This window comes from Lissotriton vulgaris, chromosome 6 (genome assembly GCF_964263255.1).
Source record: "Lissotriton vulgaris chromosome 6, aLisVul1.2, whole genome shotgun sequence".
Lineage (NCBI taxonomy): Eukaryota > Metazoa > Chordata > Amphibia > Caudata > Salamandridae > Lissotriton > Lissotriton vulgaris.
In genome coordinates this window covers 176669492-176692407 of record NC_141694.1, presented here as the reverse complement: position 1 = coordinate 176692407, position 22916 = coordinate 176669492, and the positions used below count along the sequence as shown (strand labels likewise).

General features: G+C 46.1%; 1 protein-coding gene across 1 annotated transcript in view; it reads left to right on the top strand.

The window, feature by feature from the left end:
• LOC147706977 (cytochrome P450 2K1-like) overlaps positions 1 to 15816 on the top strand; it is a 300169-nt gene extending 284353 nt beyond the window's left edge. The window contains exon 9 of the mRNA XM_086926206.1: positions 15348 to 15816. Within this exon, the coding sequence (XP_086782332.1) occupies positions 15348 to 15529 (182 nt within the window). The 3' untranslated portion in view covers positions 15530 to 15816. The remainder of the gene's footprint in view (positions 1 to 15347) is intronic.
• Positions 15817 to 22916: the final 7100 nt, after the last annotated feature.

Genomic DNA, 22916 nt, shown 5'->3' with positions numbered 1-22916 from the left:
CAAAGTTGTAATGATGTAGGATGGCCCATAAATACTCCCAGGACACCCGATCAAATGCCTTCTCGGCATCGAGAAGGATCATTGAAGCTTGGCCCCCTGTCACCGACATAATGTCAAACATTGTGATTGCTCTGCGGGTATGGTCGATGGTGCCTTTCTCAGGGATAAAGCCATGTTGCCATGGGCTAACCAGTTGTGTTATGACTCTCCTCAGGCGGTTGGCCAGAATTTTTGAGTACAGTTTTGAATCAGAGTTAATTAAAGAAATTGGGCTGTATGATGCAGTGGAGTCAGCAGGTTTTCCTTTTTTAGCAAAGATAATAATACTGGCGCCCCTCCAGGACTCTGGCGGGGTTCCGCTCCATTGAACCCCAAGGAAGAGATCTAACAATAATGGGAGTATTGTATTACCTAGCATTTTATAGAGTTCTAGGGGGATTTTGTCAGGGCCGGCTGCTTTCCCAGATGCCAATTCCGACAAAGCAATTTCAAGCTCTGAAATGGTAATTTCGCTCTCTAATTCGTCCTTAGTAAGGCTGTCGAGATTATTATCAGGGCAGGAAAGGAAACTACTAAGAAATGTTCTGGCTTCTTCGCTATTATAGACCCGGTCCTCCTGATATAGCTTCTGGTAGTACCTCTGGAACACTTTGAGTATGTCTTCTACTTGGGTGTATTCTAAATTATTCTCTTTTATTAAAGAGATTGCATTCAAGGAGGCCTGCTGTCTGGTTCGCTGGTTCGCAGGGCTAATTGTTTCCCTACTTTTTCACCGTTCTCATAGAGATTTTTACGCTGGGATCTAAAGGATTCAGCCGATCTTTGAGTTAATACCTTATCAAGCTCTGTTTTACATATTTAAATCTGGCGAAGTATTTGCGACCCATCTAAAGCCCTGTTCTCTGCGATCACTGTTATATGTGCAGTTTCAAGGTTAGCTAATTCTGAAATTATTCTAGAGTGCCCGGAGGCTTGCTGCTTCTGAACCCTCGCTACATAGCTGAGGGTTTCACCCCTGAGAGCAGCCTTATAGCTGTCCCACACTATATTTCTAGTTGTGCTATATCGATTTAAGTCAAAATATCCCTGGGTCCAGGTCCTGATATAAGAAATATAATCATCATTGGTCAGCAACTTCCGGTCAAATGTCCAGTTGCGGATCTTACGAGTTGAGGGAGATATATTTACTATCAGAGCCAAAATATTATGATCTGATATCAGCTTCGGGTATTTTGTGATGGTGGCTTTGTTTGAGATATCTCTGGTGTTAAATATCTAATCAATCCTGGTATACTTATTGTGAGGGTGAGAAAAAAATGTGTAACCTGGGTCTGCAGGGCGCTTTAAGGACCAAATATCTACAAGATTATAGCTAGTTATTAGGGAGCTGATTGTTTTAAAAACCCTAGCCTTACGGCCACAATAGTTTGGGGTAATTGCACTGTTGAAATATGAGCCGAGTGAAATATTAAAATCCCCTGTGAGAATTAATGGGTCGGGCCAATTTGCTAGATCAGTTTCTAAAGCCTCAAATACAGATGGGTCGTCCAGGTTGGAGCCATAAGCCGAGCATATAGTTGCGCCGAGCGCCTTCTCCACGATTGCCCAGACGCGCGCCCTCCCAACCCTGGTTCTCCCCAGAATTAAGAGAGCTGAAGCAGGGCTGTAAGAAACTAGAACGCGTATGGAGGAGAGAGTATAGCCCCGAGGCTAAATCCGCCCTTCGACTTGCTCAAAAAAACTATTATGGAGCCATTAGGGTCGCTAAAGGTCTCTATTATGCCGGGCGCATTAACAAAGCCAACAACAACAGCAGAGAGATCTTTGCGATCGTCAAAAGCTTTGTGTCCCCTGTGGCAGAAGCCATGGCCCTCCCGTCCTCTGCACAATGGTGTGAGGAGCTGTCTACTTTTTTCATAACTAAAATAGCGAAGATCCAGCGAGGCCTTTTAGAGGCACTTCCCGCTGATGGCTCTGCAGCCGGTCCCTGTTCACCCTCTCCCGCACTCCCTGTGCACCAATTTACCACCTTCGCACAGGTTTTGGAAGAGGATGTTCTCCGTCTTCTCCAGTCCCTTAAATCGGGCTCCCCTGTCGACCCATGCCCTGCCCGAGTGCTCTCGGAGGTGGCGGAGACTGTTTGCAGTGAGATCACGCAATTGGTGAATCTTTCTTTGACCGCTGGCGTGGTCCCCCAGGTGTGGAAACACGCTAAACTCCTCCCACTCCTGAAAAAACCAGGACTAGATGTGTCGGTCCCGGGAAACTATCGACCCATCTCCCTCTTGCCTGCTCTCACAAAAATCTGTGAGAAGGCTGCTCTTCTACAAATGGAGAGCTTTGTGGAAACATCTAATGCCCTCCACCCGGCCCAATCGGGCTTTAGGGCTGCCTATAGCACTGAGACGGCCCTGGTGGAGATGTCTGAAGCCATCCGGGAGTGTCTTGATGGAGGTGGTAGAGCGGTCCTAATTTTATTGGACCTCTCTGCCGCTTTCGATACTGTCCCCTATGATCTCCTTCTTGGCCGGCTGTCAGACATTGGTATTGGGGGAGTGGTGTTTGATTGGCTTTCTTCTTTTTTATCAGATAGGACCCAGCAGGTTTGGATGCCTCCGCATGCTTCGGAGCAAAGACCTTAGCTTACAGGGGTCCCGCAGGGGTCCACACTTAGCCCCCTTCTGTTCAATGTATACATTACACCTTTGGTATACTTGGCTGAACAGTTCGGGGCAAAAATTTTAGGGTATGCTGATGACACCCAGTTGTTGTTTACCTGGCCAGATGACAACCTGGACACTTCCACTGTTCATCTATGCCTGTCCTCAGTATTTCGCTGGTTAACACAGGCCCAGCTGAAGTGCAATGAGGACAAGTCCGAGGTGCTCTTTTACGGCTCCTTTCCCCCCTCATTCAAGAGCACACTCTGGCCCCCTAACATTCCTGGCCCAACAGAGATGGGGAGACCTGCTAAAAATCTGGGTATTTGGTTTACGGAGGATCTCAGATTTGAGTACCATATCAAAAAACTCACTGGCACTTGTTTTGCCACTCTGAAAATGCTCCGCAAATTTTTCCCCTTGCTCCCCAGGGAGGCCAGAGAGTCGGTTGCCAGAGCTCTCATACTGGCCCGCCTTGACTATGCCAATGCACTGTTTAGTGGCATTCCGGCATACCTGGTCAACCGCCTCCAAATTGTTCAGAATGCGGCTGTACGCCTATTATTTAACATCCCTAGGTGGAAGAGCGTGCGCACGGAGCTGCGCTCGCTTCACTGGCTTCCAGTAATACAACGCATTCGGTTTAAAGCCTTGGTGCTGGCGTTTCGCGCAATTCATGACCAAGGCCCTTTCTATCTGCAGAGAAGATTCACTAAGTACATCCCGGCACGCACCCTGCGATCTGCCTCATTGTTCAAACTGTCTCTTCCTCGCTTCAAACGCGCCAGACTGGGTGGTATGTCACTGTCGGTGGTGGTGGCTCGGGCCTGGAATGCCCTCCCTTTCCATCTTCGCTCCATGCCGACAGTGACTGCTTTTAAAAAACATCTGAAAACCCACCTATTTGCGAGTGCAGGTTAGGAGAATTCTCTTGCTGTCTTGTTCTTTGCCGCTTTGATCCCTCTCCGCGCCAGGATACTCACAAGTAACAGAGCGCGCTACAAAACGGTTTATAACATAACATATAACATATAACATCTACCGTGTATATCTTGGGCCTGCCGGACGGGCTTAGCTAAGTATCTTTTGCCTAGGATGGCTACACCCCGTGTGTTAGCTGTATATGTTGTGGTTACTAGAATATCATAGCCCTGAATTTGTAATAGGCTCCTTTTGTTCCAAGGGAGGTGAGTTTCTTGTAGACAAATAATGTCAGGTGAGTGCTGCTTAGCTATTTCGGCGATCTGACCCCGTTTGTCCCTGTCTAGGAGCCCGGCAACGTTCCAGCTCCAAACGGTTATCCTCCCCATTGTATGTTGTACAATGTACCTTTATTTTCAGTCCCTGGGTTGCTGTCTGCGTAAAAAAAAATACACTTGTAAATATAGAACAGTTTTCTTTGCAGTGGAATTTTTTTCTTTTTTTTCATTTTCATTTTCTCCCCCTTCCCACCCACATTCCCCCTCCCCATCTACCCCCTCCCTTGTTCCCCCCCTTGCTCCCCAAGTGAGGCAAACAGACTCCATCAGAGTCTTAAGACCGATGTGTGTGATCTCATCTACCAGGTCCCTCCTGACATGCTAAAAAAAAAAAACTATATACAGGAAGAGAAGAAAATAAGGAGCTCTGGTATAACATTAGACCAGCTATTTCCACATCTTTCACAGGGTTTTAGATGCAGACATCCTTTGGCACACTTCCGCGCCCTAGACCAAGCTGACCTTGACATCACTCGCTTCCTGTACAGGCCATTCTATTTACTCTGTTTTCAAAAGCGCGCATGCATCGAGGCCTTTCCTTTCAAACTAATGTCAACGCTTCAGTCAACAGCCATTTTCCACAGTCAGGCCGCGTAGGCCTTCAATGAGGACTTATGCGAAAACAAACATAACAGAAATTAGGTTTAGAATCATAGCCCTTCTGTTTACCTCCCACCATTCTAATATTCCCAGTTAGTTGTTACCTAGCATAAGCGACACAGATAGCATCATATTACTTACCAAGTGTATTTTTCTCTTGCCACAACATATATTTCCACTACTTAAAACGTAAATACAAATGCTTATTTGATTACATTTATATTATTGTAGCTCTATATTAATATGACTCGTTTAGAATTATTAGTATAATACTTTTGCAAATAGCCATTAGTTTCCCACATGTAATGTAAAATGTCTAGGTGCATATTGTTGATTAGTTTACTTGCTTCACACTGTTATTTCCATTATAGTTATGAGAGTTTGAATTTACAAGAGGTACACAAAAATGTTTTTCTTTCCCCTGCTCCATCAAGGTCACTTACATGTTATGAAAATATTTTGAACACATAGAAAATAGTACATTGAACGGATGTTCACAAATGTTTTCTAGTGGACTTACACTAGTTTTAGGTACATCTAACATGTAACTAAAGGAGTATTGAGTATTTGGGATTAAAAGTAGTTGGAAGTAAAGAGCTCTGGACTAGTGGTGGATATTACATTTTTGGAATTTTTGGGAAAGGCCTGTGACTAAGTGGCTAGCATTAGCCCCTACATTCCCGAGTTCCAAGGGGCCCCTCAGCACAGCACAACACAGGTTTTAAAACAACACCCAAAAATCTGAAATGATTGTAAATTATTTCATCCAGATACAATACATATGGAAGCTATAAGTTTATATTTCATCCTGGCTGGAACAAAGTTAAATTAAGAATTGTGGATGCGCTAACCAGGAGCCAATTTGACACAAAAGCTATAAAGGTTTCTTATACAATGGAGACGTTAAGTCAGAGGTAGGTTCCTGCAAATTTCCTAGAATTTGAACATGTTGTGAGCAGAAACCAGCACTTTCATTTTTTCACTGAGCTCTCCCTCTGGGCAGTGTGGCTCCATGAACTATAGGAGGCATCATGTATGGTTTTAACAGAGAGATGAGGAATGGCTTTGATGTGTTAGTGGGTTGTATCACTGTTTTGCTCTTACAAAATCCCCCTCCTTCTTCATTTGAACAGGATATTCCATGTCTGACTTATCCTGCATTAGGAAAAGTGTTACTAGATTTGGATAACTTATCACTGTAGGAACTAGAGGAACGGATGCATGGGGAACAATGAGGAATAAGTTTAGGACCAACCATCTATGCATTCTTTTATGTCCTCTTTCAAGCCCCGTAGTGAGCACACTGCAACTAAGAGTACATAAGAGAGGAGACAGAAAGGTTCCTGATTAACTACTGAATGTCATCAAGTACAATTACAACGAAAGAGTCACCTTCTACGCCCCAGGAGAAACCTACGATCTGCTGACCTGGCCTTGGTCAAAATCCCCTGCATCCATAGAATGGGAGGCAGATCCTTCCCCTACATCGCGGCCAAGACCTGGAACGAACTCCCTTTCAGCATCAGACAAAGCCCCACACCTCAGGTATTCAGGAAGAGCCTCAAGACCTAACTTTTCGGATGACCAGATTCAGGAAGAGCCTCAAGTCCTGGCTTTTCAGAGGACCAGAGCTGCCCAACCGCCCCTCGCCAGTGCCTTGTGACACTCGGGGTGAGTAGTGTGCTCTACAAATCCCTGATTGATTGATGGATTGATTGATGCATCATCAACAACATAGAGATGTTTTTTTGTTTACCAAATAATCACCCGTAGTCATTGATGTAAGTCCCATAATGTCCATACTCATCGCTGCTAATGGAACTAATATTGAATGGTTTTGACGGGGACTCTATTGATGGGCCAGCTGTGCTGTTGTATTATAGTATATAGTGGTTTCCCTAAACGTTCTCATTCATAGAGAGTTTGATAAGCCCAGAAACCAGTAAATGCAATCAATATTTGAATCTATGGAAAGAAGAATCTGTAAAATCTGTTTTTATACCTCTCAACTTCACCAAGTGGAGCCAGAAGTCAATTTCAAATTCTCCGCAAAAGTCGGATTGTAACAAATGGTCCAGTTGCATGAAGACTCTAGCTACAAACTACATCTCAGCCTTGAACCTTTGCTCCTAGAAAGCTGGAGGCCAGCTTGCACCTTTTCAACTACTTAGCTTCAAGTGATGGAAATATAGAGGTAGACTGTCATGGCCCAGACCTTGAAATGCTCTGCAGCCCCAAAACCTTCAGTTTGGCAAACACCTCATGAAAGAACTTTGCTAGCAGGCATTTTTCTTGAGGACTTTCAGTATTGTGATATGGATCGATTTGAAAATGATGGGGCCAAATGCTTCTTTTACATGCTACAGTTTTTTCACTCACCTTTGTGAATTACCTGTGGTTTATAAAATGTCTAAGTCAGACCTAAGTCAGACATTTAAAAGTACAATCCTAATTTAAACATATATTCCACTTAGATGATCCATTAGGCACTGTTCAAATAATTAAAAGTACAATCCTAATTTAATCATATATTCCAACTACATTATCCATCAGGCACTGTTCACAATTTCTTCCATTGCCTAAATCTGTGTTATAGCAGCGAGCTCAACAAAAAAAGGTAAACATTAGATCATGTTTAGGTGCGTGGGTACATTGTTCCAATATGACTCTTACAGTAAACAGATAGTAACTCTTTAAGTTTTCAACATGGATGCCAAATACAAGCTAAGTGGAGTGAAATTAATGATTAACATGGTAAAGTATCATTTTAACTGTTAATTTTGCAGCACCTGTGGTTTGGTTTTTCCCTCCCCTCGTTTTACCAGTTGTGGGGGAACCAAACAGTTTTTTCCAGTTAAACAAAATAAACTGGAAAAAAATACAGAAAACATTTATATATAATAGTGAAATGCACACAATGCTTACCAATGTTAGAAAAAAACGTGCACTTCCCTCTGCTACTTCCCCACCCACGAACTCGCCGCCCATCCCACGCACCGACCTCCACATACATTTACCACCTGCACAGATTTTAAATTTGCTCATATAAACTCCATGGAATCGCAAGTCTGTGTAGATTTATGGTGATTACCCATTCTTAGGATTTCCTATAATTGCATGGTACTTGCGTGATTTTACAGCACAGTATTACTAAATTTGCATGCAAACTTACTTTGGGGGTAACATAATTCCAGTACCATCCAACTGATAATTAGGGCCACAGTAAAGCCTATTCAACAAAATGGTCTGTATGTTTGATTTCAGTTCATGGAAATATATTAAGTCCACATCAGAAACTGGGGTGTGGCCAAGATGGTGGTCAGGATGGTTGCTAAACCTGAGCTCCGACCTGCCGTCGTCATTTATCATCTACCCTACCATCCGCTGCTGAGGGGTGATTAAGCTGATGACCCATCTGGGAAGGTTGTTTTACTCTAAGGCACATGCTACAATATGCGGTGTCTGGCAGTACCACAGTATGTAACTGGGAAGAGTAAATGTCCTTGCGAGATTGTGACTACAGACTTCACTCTCCACCGGGGAATTCATGAGGCAATACCAAACATCTCATTAATAACTTGATAAATGATCAATATAAGTATACACACCTTCTACTAATCATGCATATAAATTAAAATGCATTTTTAATGTTTAATAGATGACATTAGGAGTGGAACCAGGCAAACACAATAGTAGCAATTTCCCTAGGTCCTGAAGAATAGCCAATAGGGGTATGGCTAGAAACATTTTGACCTTTTTGGAGGTAGGAACATTACCTCTCTTGCCTTAAGAATCCCCCCATATTTTAACCATATCAACTAGGGGTTAGAATAAAGAACGAAAACTCACTAGCCAGGTATTTTTAAAAAGACTTCACCATCCAACCTCCCCCACTCCTCCCTCCAAATCCATCATCTCTTCTATCATTGTATAGTCATTCAAAATGCTCTGGCGTAATCCGTAGGTCCCAGCACACCCCATTTCGCAGTGAAACGGGATGGACCCAATGATGAAGCATGCCACCAAGGGGTAACCCTGGTGGGTGAGGGTTTAACAGAAAATGTTAGTTTTTTCAAAAAAACAGAGTTAGACCTATCAGAAGAACTGGTGGCTTGGTTTGTGTTATAACATGCTACAAAATACATATGATAGTACAATATGTAGCCACAACACAAAATGGTCAGATGATTTATTTTTGGCCACTTTGCCTATTTTTGTCAAACTTCATTCATGCCTTAGCCAACACGTGTTTCATCGTCTTGGGGTAGTCCCTAAGACTTCATCAGGGCTAAAACAACAGGAAAACAACTACCATTGTAGTACTGCAAACAAGCTCTCTATATTGTCATGTCATCCCTCCATTAGTGATATCTGTGCGTTGTACATATACTTTGTGTGGCATGAAAGTAGAAACACATGCGAAATATTTAAGAAAAACTCACACTGACATAATTTTGTTTAGAGTTGAGCTACACACCCTGTATGCCACAGTGGAAAACGGGGGTTGAGAGCACATAACTTTGAGCTATATGATGATGTGGCTCAGCTGCAGTGGCCCTTGAGGTGGTTATAAGATACAGCCAAGCTGGAGAGCCACCCGTTGGGCTTTGACTTCGAGGGTACTTCCTTGTTAGAGTGTTTTTTGTCCTCCCCCTTCTAGAGCGCTCTTCCTAGCATTCTATCAATCAATCAATCAATCATATCACTTGCATAGCGCGCTACTCACCCGGAAGGGTCTCAAGGCGCTTGGGGTAAGGGGGCCGCTACTGCTCGAACAGCCAGGTCTTGAGTTGTCTCCTGAAGTCGAGGTGGTCCTGGGTCAGACGAAGGTGGATGGGGAGGGAGTTCCATGTCTTGGCCGCCAGGTAGGAGAAGGATCTGCCTCCGGCGGTGGCTCTTCGGATGCGTGGTACGGCGGCGAGGGTGAGGCTAGCGGATCGTAGCTGGCGGGTGGGTGTGTGGAAGGTCAGGTGGTCGTTGAGGTACTTGGGGCCCAGGTTGTGGAGAGACTTGTGTGCGTGGGTGAGGAGCCTGAACGTGATCTTCTTGTTGACGGGGAGCCAGTGCAGGTTCCTCAGGTGGCCGGAGATGTGGCTGCGTCGAGGGATGTCTAGGATGAGTTGGGTGGAGGCGTTCTGGATGCGTTGTAGTCTTTTCTGTAGCTTGGCTGTGGTTCCGGCGTAGAGGGTGTTTCCGAAGTCCAGCCGGCTGGTGACGAGGGCCTGGGTGACCGTCTTCCTGGTTTCGATCGGGATCCTATGGAACGTGAAGGGATGCTGCTTGCAGAAAGACCTGCATAGAGGTGAAAAAGCTCCTCCCTTGGCACCTAACCTCCCTCTGTGGACTCATGTTCCATATCGGCGGTGCAGAGAGATGGAACTCTGGGCTGCAGTGGGGTACACACCTTGGGGAGGCATAATGGTGTAAGGCAGACTCTGCACCTTTGTGGACCTGACTGATGAAGGCACACAAGACCCAATGCTGTTTCTCCTAGCCTCTGCACTGAGAGGGGTGGTGAGGAAATTGTGGGGTGTAGACAGGAACCATGTGCAGGAGGCTGACCTATTTGAATTGGTGCTTACATTGGCAGGATCGGATCAGGCTATCTCTCATTTCTGTGGGGTGCTTGGGAGGAAGTTGCACAGAAGGGGTTCCAGGCACTTAAAGAGTGGTGGGAGGAGAAATTATCAATAGAACTACAACCCTCCACATGGCTCAGATGTCTAGGGCTATTAGAATGAGTACACAGAATGCGCAGTTTAGGTTTACAACATTTAATTATTTACATCACACATATCTTTCCCCTGATAGGATAGCAAAAATGTACCCATAAGTGAGGGTGATGTACCCCAGATGAACAGAAATCGACACAGATTTCCTGCATATGGTCTGGCTGTGCCCAGTGATTACCATTTATTGCACTCAGTAATCTTTATTTTTGATGTCACTGCATCTATTTTGGCCTATGATCCAGTGTTCTGCCTTTTAAATTCTTGGGTTGCAAAGAAGCGTACACAACAACTGCATGGGTACCGGGCTTTGGCACTGGTATTGGCAAAAAGACATATTGCCATGGCCTGGAAGGCTGTGTCCACTCCCTCGGTCCTAGCATGGCAAAGGGATGGGATCTGGTGGGCATCTGCAGAACTCAAGGTCCGAGGGGACACCAGAGGTCGTGATGGGAAGTGTAACCTCATGGAGCAATGGGATGAATATCTGACCAAACGCAATGATGTACTTGCACCTAATAGCTTAATGGAGGATGTTTCACCATTATACTCAATGTGGTAGTCCTTTGTGGCTGCACCCTGCTGCAGTTGTGCTTTGATTGGTCATCATGGGCTAAGGGAATGGGTGTCAAGTTGCGGGGGAGGGGGCTGCAGGTAATTGTTTTTGTTTGATCATTGTTTTTTTGTTTGTTTATTTGGATATGTGCTTTTAATGATTACTGTCACCGTAAAAGTGTGTGCATTGCTCCTTTACTATGTAAAAGTGATGCTGCTCGATGCATTTGAATCAGGTTTACTTGTATGATTACAGTATCACCATGACACATATAGAGATACTTAGGTCGTAACTCTCCTCCCAGTATCTCGCCCCTTATTTTTATTATTGTCCAGTTGCTTTTTAATAAAACTCACTTTTTCAAGTTAAACCAGGACAATTTTTAACATTTCTTTTTCTGCACCCACATTCACAACCTGCTCCACTGTACTACAGGTGTCGAAGCACACCCTGGTGACGCTAGGCCACCAGGGTAATTGTCATGTAGCCAGTAGCCACATCTGAGTCCACTGTGGAATATACATTATGCAAGGCAGTTCCAGGTATTAGGGAAGCAGAATTGTGCAAATTGGTCATTGGCCTCAGCTGCTACCCTTTGCTGTGCCACTGGTGCTGAGCACCTGGAGGGTGATGTTAAATACATACTCTACTGGTACATAAGGTGGTAGACCCGAGATGCCAGCTATTGCTATTTGCATGCTTTATCATTCTACCCTCGCTGGCAACTCTAAAGTTCCATTTCAGCAGTGGAACATTAGACATTGGAACCAGCCAGCTATAATTCCCAACAAAGAGCCAGATTGAGTAGCAGGGCCAGGATTAAAAGAAAGCCACATCTTAAGCCTTCTACCTGCTTATTGTAAGACGATGGGAGAGTGCTTGGGATCCTGCCCCTGCTTTTTTGTATGGGTTCTCATTCGCCTCTGGGATGCAGTGATGTGCACCCTGATAGCCTCAGTTTAGCACATTTACTCTGTTGGCCGAGGCATGTGAAGTATCTCTGCTAAATAAACTGGATTGTGCCTGCATAAGGGGATTGTAGTTGAGTGACATCCCGCACATGTGCACTCAAGATATTCAGCTACAAAGTGCAGTGTTTTTAAACAACACACTTTAGATCATTAATTGCTCCGCCCTGTCAGGCCCTCCCCCTCCTGTCATCAGTAGCTTGGAGCAGACGCCAGAGGCGGACCTCTGCAGTAGCAGTGTTCATAAAAGCTGTGTGTTCAGGAACACTGATCAGTTAAATAAGTGTGGGCAAAGGCTCACAGAATTATGTGGTGCATAACAGGCAGCAGGGCTGCACCCTGTAGCCCCTAAAGAGGAACCACCACTGCAGCTACTCCACTGAAAGGCTGAGCCTGTGTGCAGCAACAGTAGTGCCCTACTGACGTGAACTGAAACCCATTGTCCATGCACATCCCAGACAAAACTTCCTCACTCTGCACAGCAGGAAGGCTTCTTATAGACTACTACCATAAAGTCATGTAGTCCACTGGCAGGCAGCAAAACAGGGTAAACACATACCCAGACTCGACAACAGGCAATGAAAGCATATCATATACAATAACAAATTCTTGAAGGAATGATCCTGTATAAAAATGAATATGAAGCCTTGTGCAGTTGCAAAGACAATCTGACATTTTGCAATTGTTTCTATCTTTTTAAACACATTTTTATTAGCATTTATGACACATGCATACCAATATTAAACAATGTAGCCCCACTACCACCACCCTCCCTAAAGTCCAGTCCTTATTACAGTACATAGACACACATATTTATTTAGCAAATTACATTTTTAACCATTTACCGTCCCAATATCATCAATCGTTTCTAAATGTGTAAGGGAATCTATCAAATGATCCAATGCATGAACTTTTTCAATTGATCCTCTTCCTTTCCTCATTTTACTATACCATACTGCACTCTCATAACCCGCCCAACTAAGCAACTCCATTTTCCATTTTGCTACTCTGGGGCATGGGTGCCATCCAGTTCACAGTTATTTCACGTCTTGTAAGTGCCAAAGCAAAATCAATATATCCTGTAGTATTTTTACACTTTGTGGGTCTTGGAAATCCTCCCAGCAGACAGGCCATAGGAGTCCACTCAATTGATCTCTTTGTTGCCTCATTTATACAAAACATTACTTTTCTACAGTAGTCCACTAATAATGCACACAACCATGCCATGTGCAACATTTCTGCACCCTGTTCACCACATCTCGGGCTTGCCACATTTGTCCTGTGAGTTCAAGTTATTTTTCCTTGCGTTAGATATGCTCTACGCAAGTAGACAAAATGTATCATTATGAATCTCACTTTTCTAGGTACAAAGTATGAATTTCTAAGAATTTTAGACCCTTCAAACTCTGGTATTGGCTGAACCAAATCCTCTTCTCACTTTTCTCGTAGACCAACATGAGGCATTATCATTTCACTTCTTATTGCCTGATAAATGCACATCACCAACTTCATACAACCTGTCGTGGTACGCAGAATTCGGCAAGCACAATGTACTTGCAGCTCTACTAAACCCATACACCAATGGTTGCGCAGTCTAGTGATCACCGCTTGATGCAACACAAATTGCCCTCTCAGGATCTTAACAGTGGCTCAAAATTATTCAAATGATAATATTACCCCTTTGCTATACAAATGTCCTAATGTCTGCAAACAGTTGTTTGCCCACTTTGTTAAGCCCTGTAATCTTCCCCCTGGAATGGTTTATTCCAAACTTCACAAATGCCGGAGGCATAGCGTGACTGAGAATGAGTTTGTTGAAGTGACCCAAGCGAACAGTGCTGCACAAACATCCAAGTAGGGGGCATTCCCTGCACTGGTCCTCTGACAGGGGCCATGAGTATTCTATGCAACACAGCCAAATCTGGTTTTCCTCTAAGTTCACCTCCCCTGGAAATCTTTTCAAATGAATCCATTTTGTAAACTGTGCTGCTAGGTAATAGCTTTCTATATCTGGGGCAGCTTGTCTTTTCTGACTAGTAGGACGTTGCAACTTTGCGAATGCCACTCTTTGCCTACGTGTTCCCCACATAAGAGAAACCAGCAAATACTCTACATGGTATCACCATGGGCAATGTTGTGAAGATCTAAAGTCATTAGGGCAATGCCACAATTTTTGCTACTGATATTTGTCCTGAAACTGCAAGGAGCAGTGCCAAAATATACACTTTTCTATAAACTTCTAATCGCCACACCAATGTCATCCTCCAATAAATCAATGGGAGCATGGTATATTCTTACTCCCAGATAATGTAGACATGTTCCCTCCCCCTTAAGCCCCCTCAGATCTACAGGCTGTGGCACATTCTTCTGTAATGGAAACAAATATGATTTATTCCAGTTAATGCAAAACCCTGAGGCTTGCCCAACCAAATCAAAGAGGTTCATGGCATGCCACAAATTAGCATTAGTATCTTTGAGAAATAACAACATATCATCTGAATATAATGCTGAATAATGTTGCACACCCACACCTCCAGACCATTGTAAACCGCTCCTGTACTTGCTCAACTAGCAAGTGGCTCCATAGCAATTGCAGATAATAATGGCGAGAGTGGGCACCCTCATTGAGCTCCTTTTCCCACTGCATTTTTTCCAAAATATGCCTACCTGATTTGACACCAGCAGTAGGTGCTGCATGCAGAAGCCTACACCCATGCAATACATTGGTTTCCCAATCCCATCTTAATGAGCACTTCATAAAGGAAATCCTAATGTAAACTATCAAAAGCCTTTTCAATGTCAAATGCTGTAATCGCCCCTTTTTCCTTCTCTGCAAAATCAGATGCCATGATCGCCAATACCCTCCTAATATTATGAGCTACATTACTTTCCAGAATGCACCCAGACTAGTCTATATGTATTAATTTAGCCAATACTCTTCCTGGTTTCAACAATGAGATCACAATTGCTTCTTCAGTTTTGTGGGGCAATCGCTAAAGTAAAGATGAACTAGTCTAGATACCAATTCTTCTGTATATGTCAAATAAATTACCACAGGGAACCCACTCATTCCAGCGAAGTTCCGTCCTGCCATATGCTATATGACAGCCTTCCCTTCTTGAATTGTTACCTCCCCACCCTGGTCTTTTTTCTACTCCACTGTAATTTTAGGCAATTCTACTGACTCTAAAAACTCATTAATAAAATGTGTTAGAAGCTCCAATGGCATAGCATATAAACCTTTATAGACTTTACAAAATCTTCTATTGATGGCTTCCTGTGTATAGACATGTGCACCCTCCTCAGAATCTATTTCCACTAAATGTGCAATTGCTTTTTATGTCTCCAATTCCTTATTTTAAATTGTTACTGAAGGATCTGTTCTTTATTTCTAGTCGTTTGAATGCTCACTAGAAATACAGTCAACATGGTGTATACATACGGGTGTAAACACAGCGGAATCAACATATGGCATTTTTGCGAAATTGAACGTTAGCAAATAAAATAATGAAAAGGGTGCCAAATGTCTACTAACTGACAAAAGTTCATTAATTTCATGTGTCATTTTGTTACAGGTCGAAGACTCTGCATTGGTGAAAACCTTGCCAAGATGGAGTTGTTCATTTTCTTCACAAGCCTGATGCAGAGGTTCAGCTTCCATCTGCCTCCTGGTGTAACACATATCGATCTCACCCCTGCAGTTGGATTTACCACGCCACCATCACCTTATGAGATCTGTGCACTGCATCGGGCATAAAATGCTGCAAAGAATAAGATATATTGAAAAACTCCTCCACCTTCATCATGTGCTCCACAGAGTCATTCCCCTAAGTTGAAAATGCACCCATCACAGTCACTGATTTCCACATTTGAATAAAGCATTGTGCACAAATTAGTAATTACTTAATTATATGCCTCACCTTGCAAATATATAAATGATGTGAGAGTTAACTGTCACTGTTAACCAGCAGAAGTTGTCTTACGTTATATTGTTTTATTATGAAATACTGTTGAGAATTAAAAACAGAATTATAATACTTAAAATGTGTCTTACCTGCAGCCACTCTTGTGACATGCACGTCAAAACACTGGGGGCCATATTATCAAGCCTGGGCGATAAATTTATCGCCGCTTTATCGGGAGTTTCCTGCCGATAAAGTGGCGATAATTTTATTGCCCAGGCTTGATAATATGGCCCTATATTCAAACACACAATGCTTAGGTCTCAGACAGTGGTGACTCATGCCTAGGTAAAGATGCAATTTTAAGTCAGCATAAGGAGGCATATCTGATTCACAAAAGTGTGATTACAGGCATTGTGGCCCACATTTACTTAAGTTAAACATCTCATTAGATCTTACTCGGCACTCACCTGTGTACCTAGTTCATATCACTGCTTCAATTACCGAACACATACAATACTTAAGACAGGTCACAAGTTGTTGGTATTCATAATTGCCTTATCCTTTGGTTTTAGTTCAAATCCAAACATCAAGCAAGTTCAAGATTATACATGATTTCTTTTCGTAATTTATTATGACAAAACATTATTATACTTAAACAACAGGGGGTGGTGATGGACAGAGTTTCTGAATTAAGCAGAATACTCTCACCCAGTCAAGAGATCAGGGCTTAATCCAACACCGTTTTTTAGCTCACTGCACCATCCCAGCTCAGAACCTGGCTATATGCAAATTAGTCTGTCCCTGGCCCAGTGCATCATGGGAACAGGGCAAACCAAACTACCAAGCCAATTCTTTCACTGGGAAGGAAACAAGCTACCGGGGACCGGTTTCTGGCATTTCAGCCGTCTTCGGCCCGGTTTGCTTGAATCCTGATGGTGCAATGAGCAAGGGACTCACGTCTGAGTATACCCTTCCACGCTTATGGTGGACAAAATAATTAAACAACAGGGGGTGGTGATGGACAGAGTTTCTGAATTAAGCAGAATACTCTCACCCAGTCAAGAGATCAGGGCTTAATCCAACACCGTTTTTTAGCTCACTGCACCATGCCAGCTCAGAACCTGGCTATATGCAAATTAGTCTGTCACTGGCCCAGTGCATCATGGGAACAGGGCAAACCAAACTACCAAGCCAAGTCTTTCACTGGGAAGGAAACAAGCTACCGGGGACCGGTTTCTGGCATTTCAGCCGTCTTCGGCCCGGCTTGCTTGACTCCTGATGGTGCAATGAGCAAGGGACTCACGTCTGAGTATATCCTTCCACGCTTATGGTGGACAAAATATTTAAACAACAGGGGGTGGTGATGGACAGAGTTTCTGAATTAAACAGAATACTCTCACCCAGTCAAGAGATCAGGGCTTAATCCAACACCGTTTTTTAGCTCACTGCACCATCATGCAGGTGATAATTTTATATTGTTTCCCCTGTTTGCTTACACAACTGTTCAAGAACATGGCATGGGTTGGTGGAATGTTGTCGGCCTCTGCATGCTGCGCTTCCATTGGTGCTGAGGACGAAAAAAGCTACTCAGGCTTATAAACACGTTGCTCATCCTATTACCTGATGTCTCCCAGGTAATCCACTCCACTGTGAGCTGTGCCTTTTGGAGCCTGCTCACAATAAACAGGCTTAATACAACTGGCTCCCTTGGATTGACTGATGGCACGCTTCTGTCAGAGGTGCTTATTCCAGAAACACTGAACCCCTGATGAGTTTACACGTGAATATTTCTCGAGGAAGTCTGTCTTTTTGAAATGTGTTTGGGGAAAACAGACTGGAATGGTGAAAAGGCTGTGTGGCTCAATGAGGAAGAAAAATATTCCAGCATCTCAGAATCACCTGTACACATCTTATTTATATGTCCCTGTGCAGTGTTACTCTTGTGTGGTGACAATAACATTTGTAATCAGGGGCAAGGAAGGAAGGGAATGTTAAAGAAGGCATAGCTTTGAAATTGAACACACAAACAATGAACGTGCCCTTATAGCATACACCTTAAATATTTACTTACCCACCGTACTCTGTGAGAGATTCCTCTATATGTGGGTGTGCTATATTTTCCTGAAACAACACTGGCATGTCTCCATAGGCATTTCCTTCAAACAAACTTGATGGCCTCACTCCCACCCCTGAAGTCATGCTTCATCATTGGCCATCCCACGCTCACCAAAGAATCTTCTAATGGAAAGTAGTGCCCCTTGTCAACAGGCTGAGTGGCGTTTACTTAAGAGAACTGTGGAAAGGGAGGTACCTAATAAAAAACCCTACCTCCTACCAAAAGAACACTCTAAATGTATTGTGTGGCGAGGGAGGGATGATTAAAATCAGTAATGGGATGGAAGAGACACAACTATAATGTTCCTGTCCAAATTAAGTCGACGTGTTTAAGCCCTTAGTTGACCCCAGGGGCAGATCGTATACTACGAATGGCGTGTACCCGTTCACATTGTAGAGAAACTGTGGCCAGCATACTGGTAAGCTAGAAGCAGCATTCCTTTTTTCACTTGTCATATCGGGGCAAAAGTATATAGTTAAGTTACGATCGCAAACGCTAACATTTGCAGAATTTCAGCATTCGCGATCCTCGCAATTCAGCTGTGTGCAATGTATGCAAAAGAAAACCATTCGCAAAATAGGGAATCTAAAATGTTGCCATTCCCTATTTTGCAATTGCATTTAAGGAATCGCAAATTGCGATTCCCTAAATGCAATGTAGGAAGCACAGAAAAACTGCGATTTGGCCTTAAGGAATCGCAAATTACCACCAACTTCAAGTTGGTGGTAATTTGCGATTTCTTTGAAAAATGCACTTTTTTGCATTTTTCAAAGTGCCATGTGGTGCACATAAATGCCCTTAGGGCATGTATGTTTGCCACATTTGCACACATACATATTTCAGGGGTGCAACAGGGTGTCCTTTTGACACCCTGGCACCTTTGAAATTGCATTCTCAATTTGTGATTCTCTAATTGCTAATCACAAATTCAGAATGCCTTCCCATTCATTCCTATGGGCCTCCTAGCCCAAAGGGAATGAATGGGACGTTATTCCTTATTTGCGAATCTCAATTTGCGATTCGCAAATAATGAATATGTGGGATTTGCTAAATTATTAGCAAATCCCAAATACATAGCATTTTGTGATTCTCAAATTCCAATTCGCTGAAAATCGCAATTTGAGAATCGCAAAACAAAATGTTGATACATATGGCCCATCACATGAGGCGTAATGCTCTATTACTTACCGGTAATCTTCATTTCTCCGGGTCCTGTTGTCCTCGTCCCATTCACTACAAAATGGAGATAACCATCTCCCGACAAAAAAAAGACAAGAGGAATGCTGGCACCCTAATACTGCCCCTCCCACCGGGAGTACATAAGCAGTTCTTATCCAGCACCCGCCTGTACAACCAAGCCCAAACAGGAAGGCCGGCGGCCCGGGCGGGAGGGAGGGGTGTATGAATGGGACGAGGACAATGGGACCCGGAGTAATGAAGATTACTGGTAAGTAATAGAGCATTACCCCCAGGTCCCTTATGTCCTCGTCCCATTCATTACAAAATGGAGAATACCAACGCAGAAAACCGGCCTTCCGAATCCACAAGCGCACCCAGGAAACCAAAACAAAAGCAGCAACCCAAAGTAGCACCAAGAACGAAGGAAACCGGCCTGTAACTCAAAACAGGACAGTAGGGACCAAACCAGGACCGGAGACAAACAGGAAAAAAACAGAAGGCCAGGGCCCCAACAAGGAGGCCGCCAACCAGAGAAACCTGAGACAGGGCAACCAGGACCAAGACCCAAAGCACACCGCCAAGGAACCCATCGGAAAAGGACGCCGAGCCCAGGGCCACTATGAAGGCAGACCGGACCCGGCAGCCACCCAGACACAGACCAAACCCCACCAAGGAGGCCCAGGAAATAGGAAAAGAAAAAAACAGCACCCCCAGGGCCACCAAACGACAACCACCAAGCACCCAGCCCAGAGGGAGGAGCCGAAGGAAGAGCTCAGCGGCCGAAGAGGAGCGAGACCCCAACCAGACCAAAAAGGACAAGGAAGTAGCCAGAGACCCGAAACCCCAGGAGGCCAAAAACCCCAAGGAGAAGGAGGCCGCAACTCAAACCAAGAAGACCACAAAACCTAGAACAGAAAGGGCAGAGAAGGGCAACCCAAAAACTGTAGGCCAAAGAAGCCCCCAGAAAGAACCAGCCGAAAGCCGACCAACAACGGGGAGGCCAACAAGGACCGGAAACCGAAAACAAACAAACCAGCAAGGGCAGGGACATGGCCCCCGGCCACAACCCCCCCAAAAAACCCAAACCCCAAAAGGGAGGGAACAGCAACGCAGGACAGGAGACCAGGGCAACCGGGAACCCCCCACAGCCCCAAAACCAGGAAACAACCAGGAATTAACCCGCCGAACCACAGAGCCAGGAAGCCAGGGCCAGAGCAGAGCAACCAGCCAATGCAGGAGGACCCGCAGGCCCAACCAACTCCCGGAAGGAGCCCACGCAGCGCCAAGGCCAAACAAAAAAGGCAGCGAGGAACAGAGCCCCCAAGCACACCACAGCCAGATCACACAGAAGACCGGAAAAAGAAACAGGAAACCGCCGAAGTGGAAACCGGAGGAAGCAGAGAAGGCAGAGGGCCAAGCTGCAGTAAAAACACCAGACAACTCGCAGCCAGGAGGGAGGACCCCACAGAGGCAAGAGGAACACCACAGAACCGCACCCCAACCAGAGAAGGGGGCACCCAAACAGACACACACAGGAAAACAGAGCCCGGGGAAGCAAGGGAAGACAGGAGGGAGCCAGGACACAAGAAACAGGAAAGATCCCGGAACGCCCAGCAAAACACACCCCAAAGCCGACTGAAAAGTGTCAGCACAGCCAGCCATCCATGGTGGTACAGCCCGAGGCCACCCTGAACCAGCAGGAGGCCGGCGGAACCGGAGCGACAAGAGGCAACACAGGACACGTCAACCCAGAAGCACCGAATACATGGACCCCACACAGGCCCAAACAGGGGAACCCCAACGAAGAAGGAGCACCAGGGCAAGAGGGAAACCCGAAGCCCACAACAAGCGCCGGAAACCACAGGACCAGGCAGAAAAACGGAAACCCAACCACAGACGAACCAAGTCCGGGAAGAGAAGCCCCGCCAGGAGCAGGCCCCGAAGGACCCACCAGGACACGGCCACAAACCGCAGAGCGCCCAGCTAGGACTAACAGAGAGAGCACAGGCAAGGATGGAGAGCCTAAAAAGGTGACCAACAGCTACCCAAAACTCGCAGGAGCAGGAAAGCCCCAGCAGACACCCAGCCAGGCATCCATGATGGGAACCCACCGAGACCAGGACCTCATAGGGAGCAAACGCACCCGGAGCCCAGATGGACCCCCAACTGGGAGAACCGCAGAACAAAAGAGGGGAAACAGGAGCCACGCCAAGGACACGGCAGCAGCGAAAAGACAGCCAAGCCAACACAGCAGCAGCATGAACCCCAGGAAATAAAGGTGAACTGCCACCGGAACCACACCCCAGGGGGGGGCACAAAGGAAGACGAGCAGGCGCCCAACCCCACCGCCCGGAGAAGCCCACACCAGGCACCCCCAGGTGGCCCTAACCAAGAACAAACCAGGCCCAAACAAACGGAACCCCAGAGACCAGACAAGAGCAGGAACGGCTGCAGAACCAGGAGGGGCGGCCAGGAACACCAAAGCAAGCCAAATGCAAGCACAATGAGAGCCAGGGCAGGAGCAACCAAATACAGAAGCACCCAGCAAGGAGGAGGCAAACAGCCAGAGACAGCACCAACCAGCCAGACCCCCGGAGCAACTCAAGCACACAGAAGGCCCCGGGACAAACATTCAAAACCCTAGGCCAGAGCAAAGGGAGAACACAACTGCGCACAGGGGGCAGCACGAGCAACCCAGGAACACAGACACGCCAACCCACAGAACGGGTCGGAAGCTGGGAAAAAAAATGCAAACCAGACCTGCAGGCAGAGAGGGCAGAGCGCCGCAGAGAGCCCCACTCATGACACCAGGAAACCCCAAGGGAAACCAGGCGCAGCCCTAAAGACGGGAGGACAAAAGCCAGGACCCCGGAGCCCCGTGCACCAACCCTGAACAACCATGCAGAACCCAGGAAGCGGAGGCGAACACCCAGCACACCCAAGTGGAGCAGAAACCACAACCAAACAGAGGCACACCCCGGCAGGCCAACAGAAACACAGAGGAGCCAACAGAACCCCCAACATGCAACGGCCAAAGAAGCAGGAACACCGTCCCACCACCAGCCCGGGGGCAAGGAGCCACGGAGGAGCCCTGAGCAGGGAGGAGCAGAAGCGGACCCCGACAGGCCGCATCCAAGGATGCGAGAGGTGACTCCAACCCGCAGAGCAAGCAGTCACGGTTAGAAGGCAAGCAAGCAGGCACAAGGCCCTGGGACAAAACAGCACCCCCACAAGCCCTAGCCGCCAATGGCAGCAGGAGAGCCCACACCACCAGGACCCCTGCACAGCACACAGCCCCCGGAAGGAAGCACCTACAAGGCCCAAGAGCCCAGCGTGACAAATCCATGCCACGAGATGGTGACACCAACCCCCCCAGCAAACAAGTGAGGACAGAACAGCCAAGCAAGATCCTAACAGCAGATGAAACAGGGCATCCGGCCCCGCCACGGAGCGCCACACCCAGGGCCGCCCCATGGCACTGAAAAGAAGAGCAACGGAAGGAACCAATGCCTGCATACCAAAGGGCAAAACCTCACAGCAGGCGGGAACAGAGCCTGACCACCTGCACCACCAGGGGACCGCCGAAGTGCATAGTAACCCCAAGGAACACCTCCAGAGGACACGCATGTGGAGAGCACCCAAAGTGAGCCACCGCACCAAGGTGGACAAGACACAAATCGGGCACTCCAGCACCAAAGACACCCCAGCCACCCACAGCACAACCAAGCACCAAGCAGAAAGAGGCAGCAATGGCCACCACAGGCCGGAGGAAGGAACCCCCCCAGGAGGGTGCCACCAGACAACAAGGCCCCCACTGCCAGCGCACAGACATGGCAATCGCAACACGCACTGAAGACGGAAGGAAGCCCCACTGAGCAAAGGTACGTGGAGCCGCCCCAGATCCGAGCAGGCCGCGGCCTGAACAGCGCACACAGAGGCAAGAC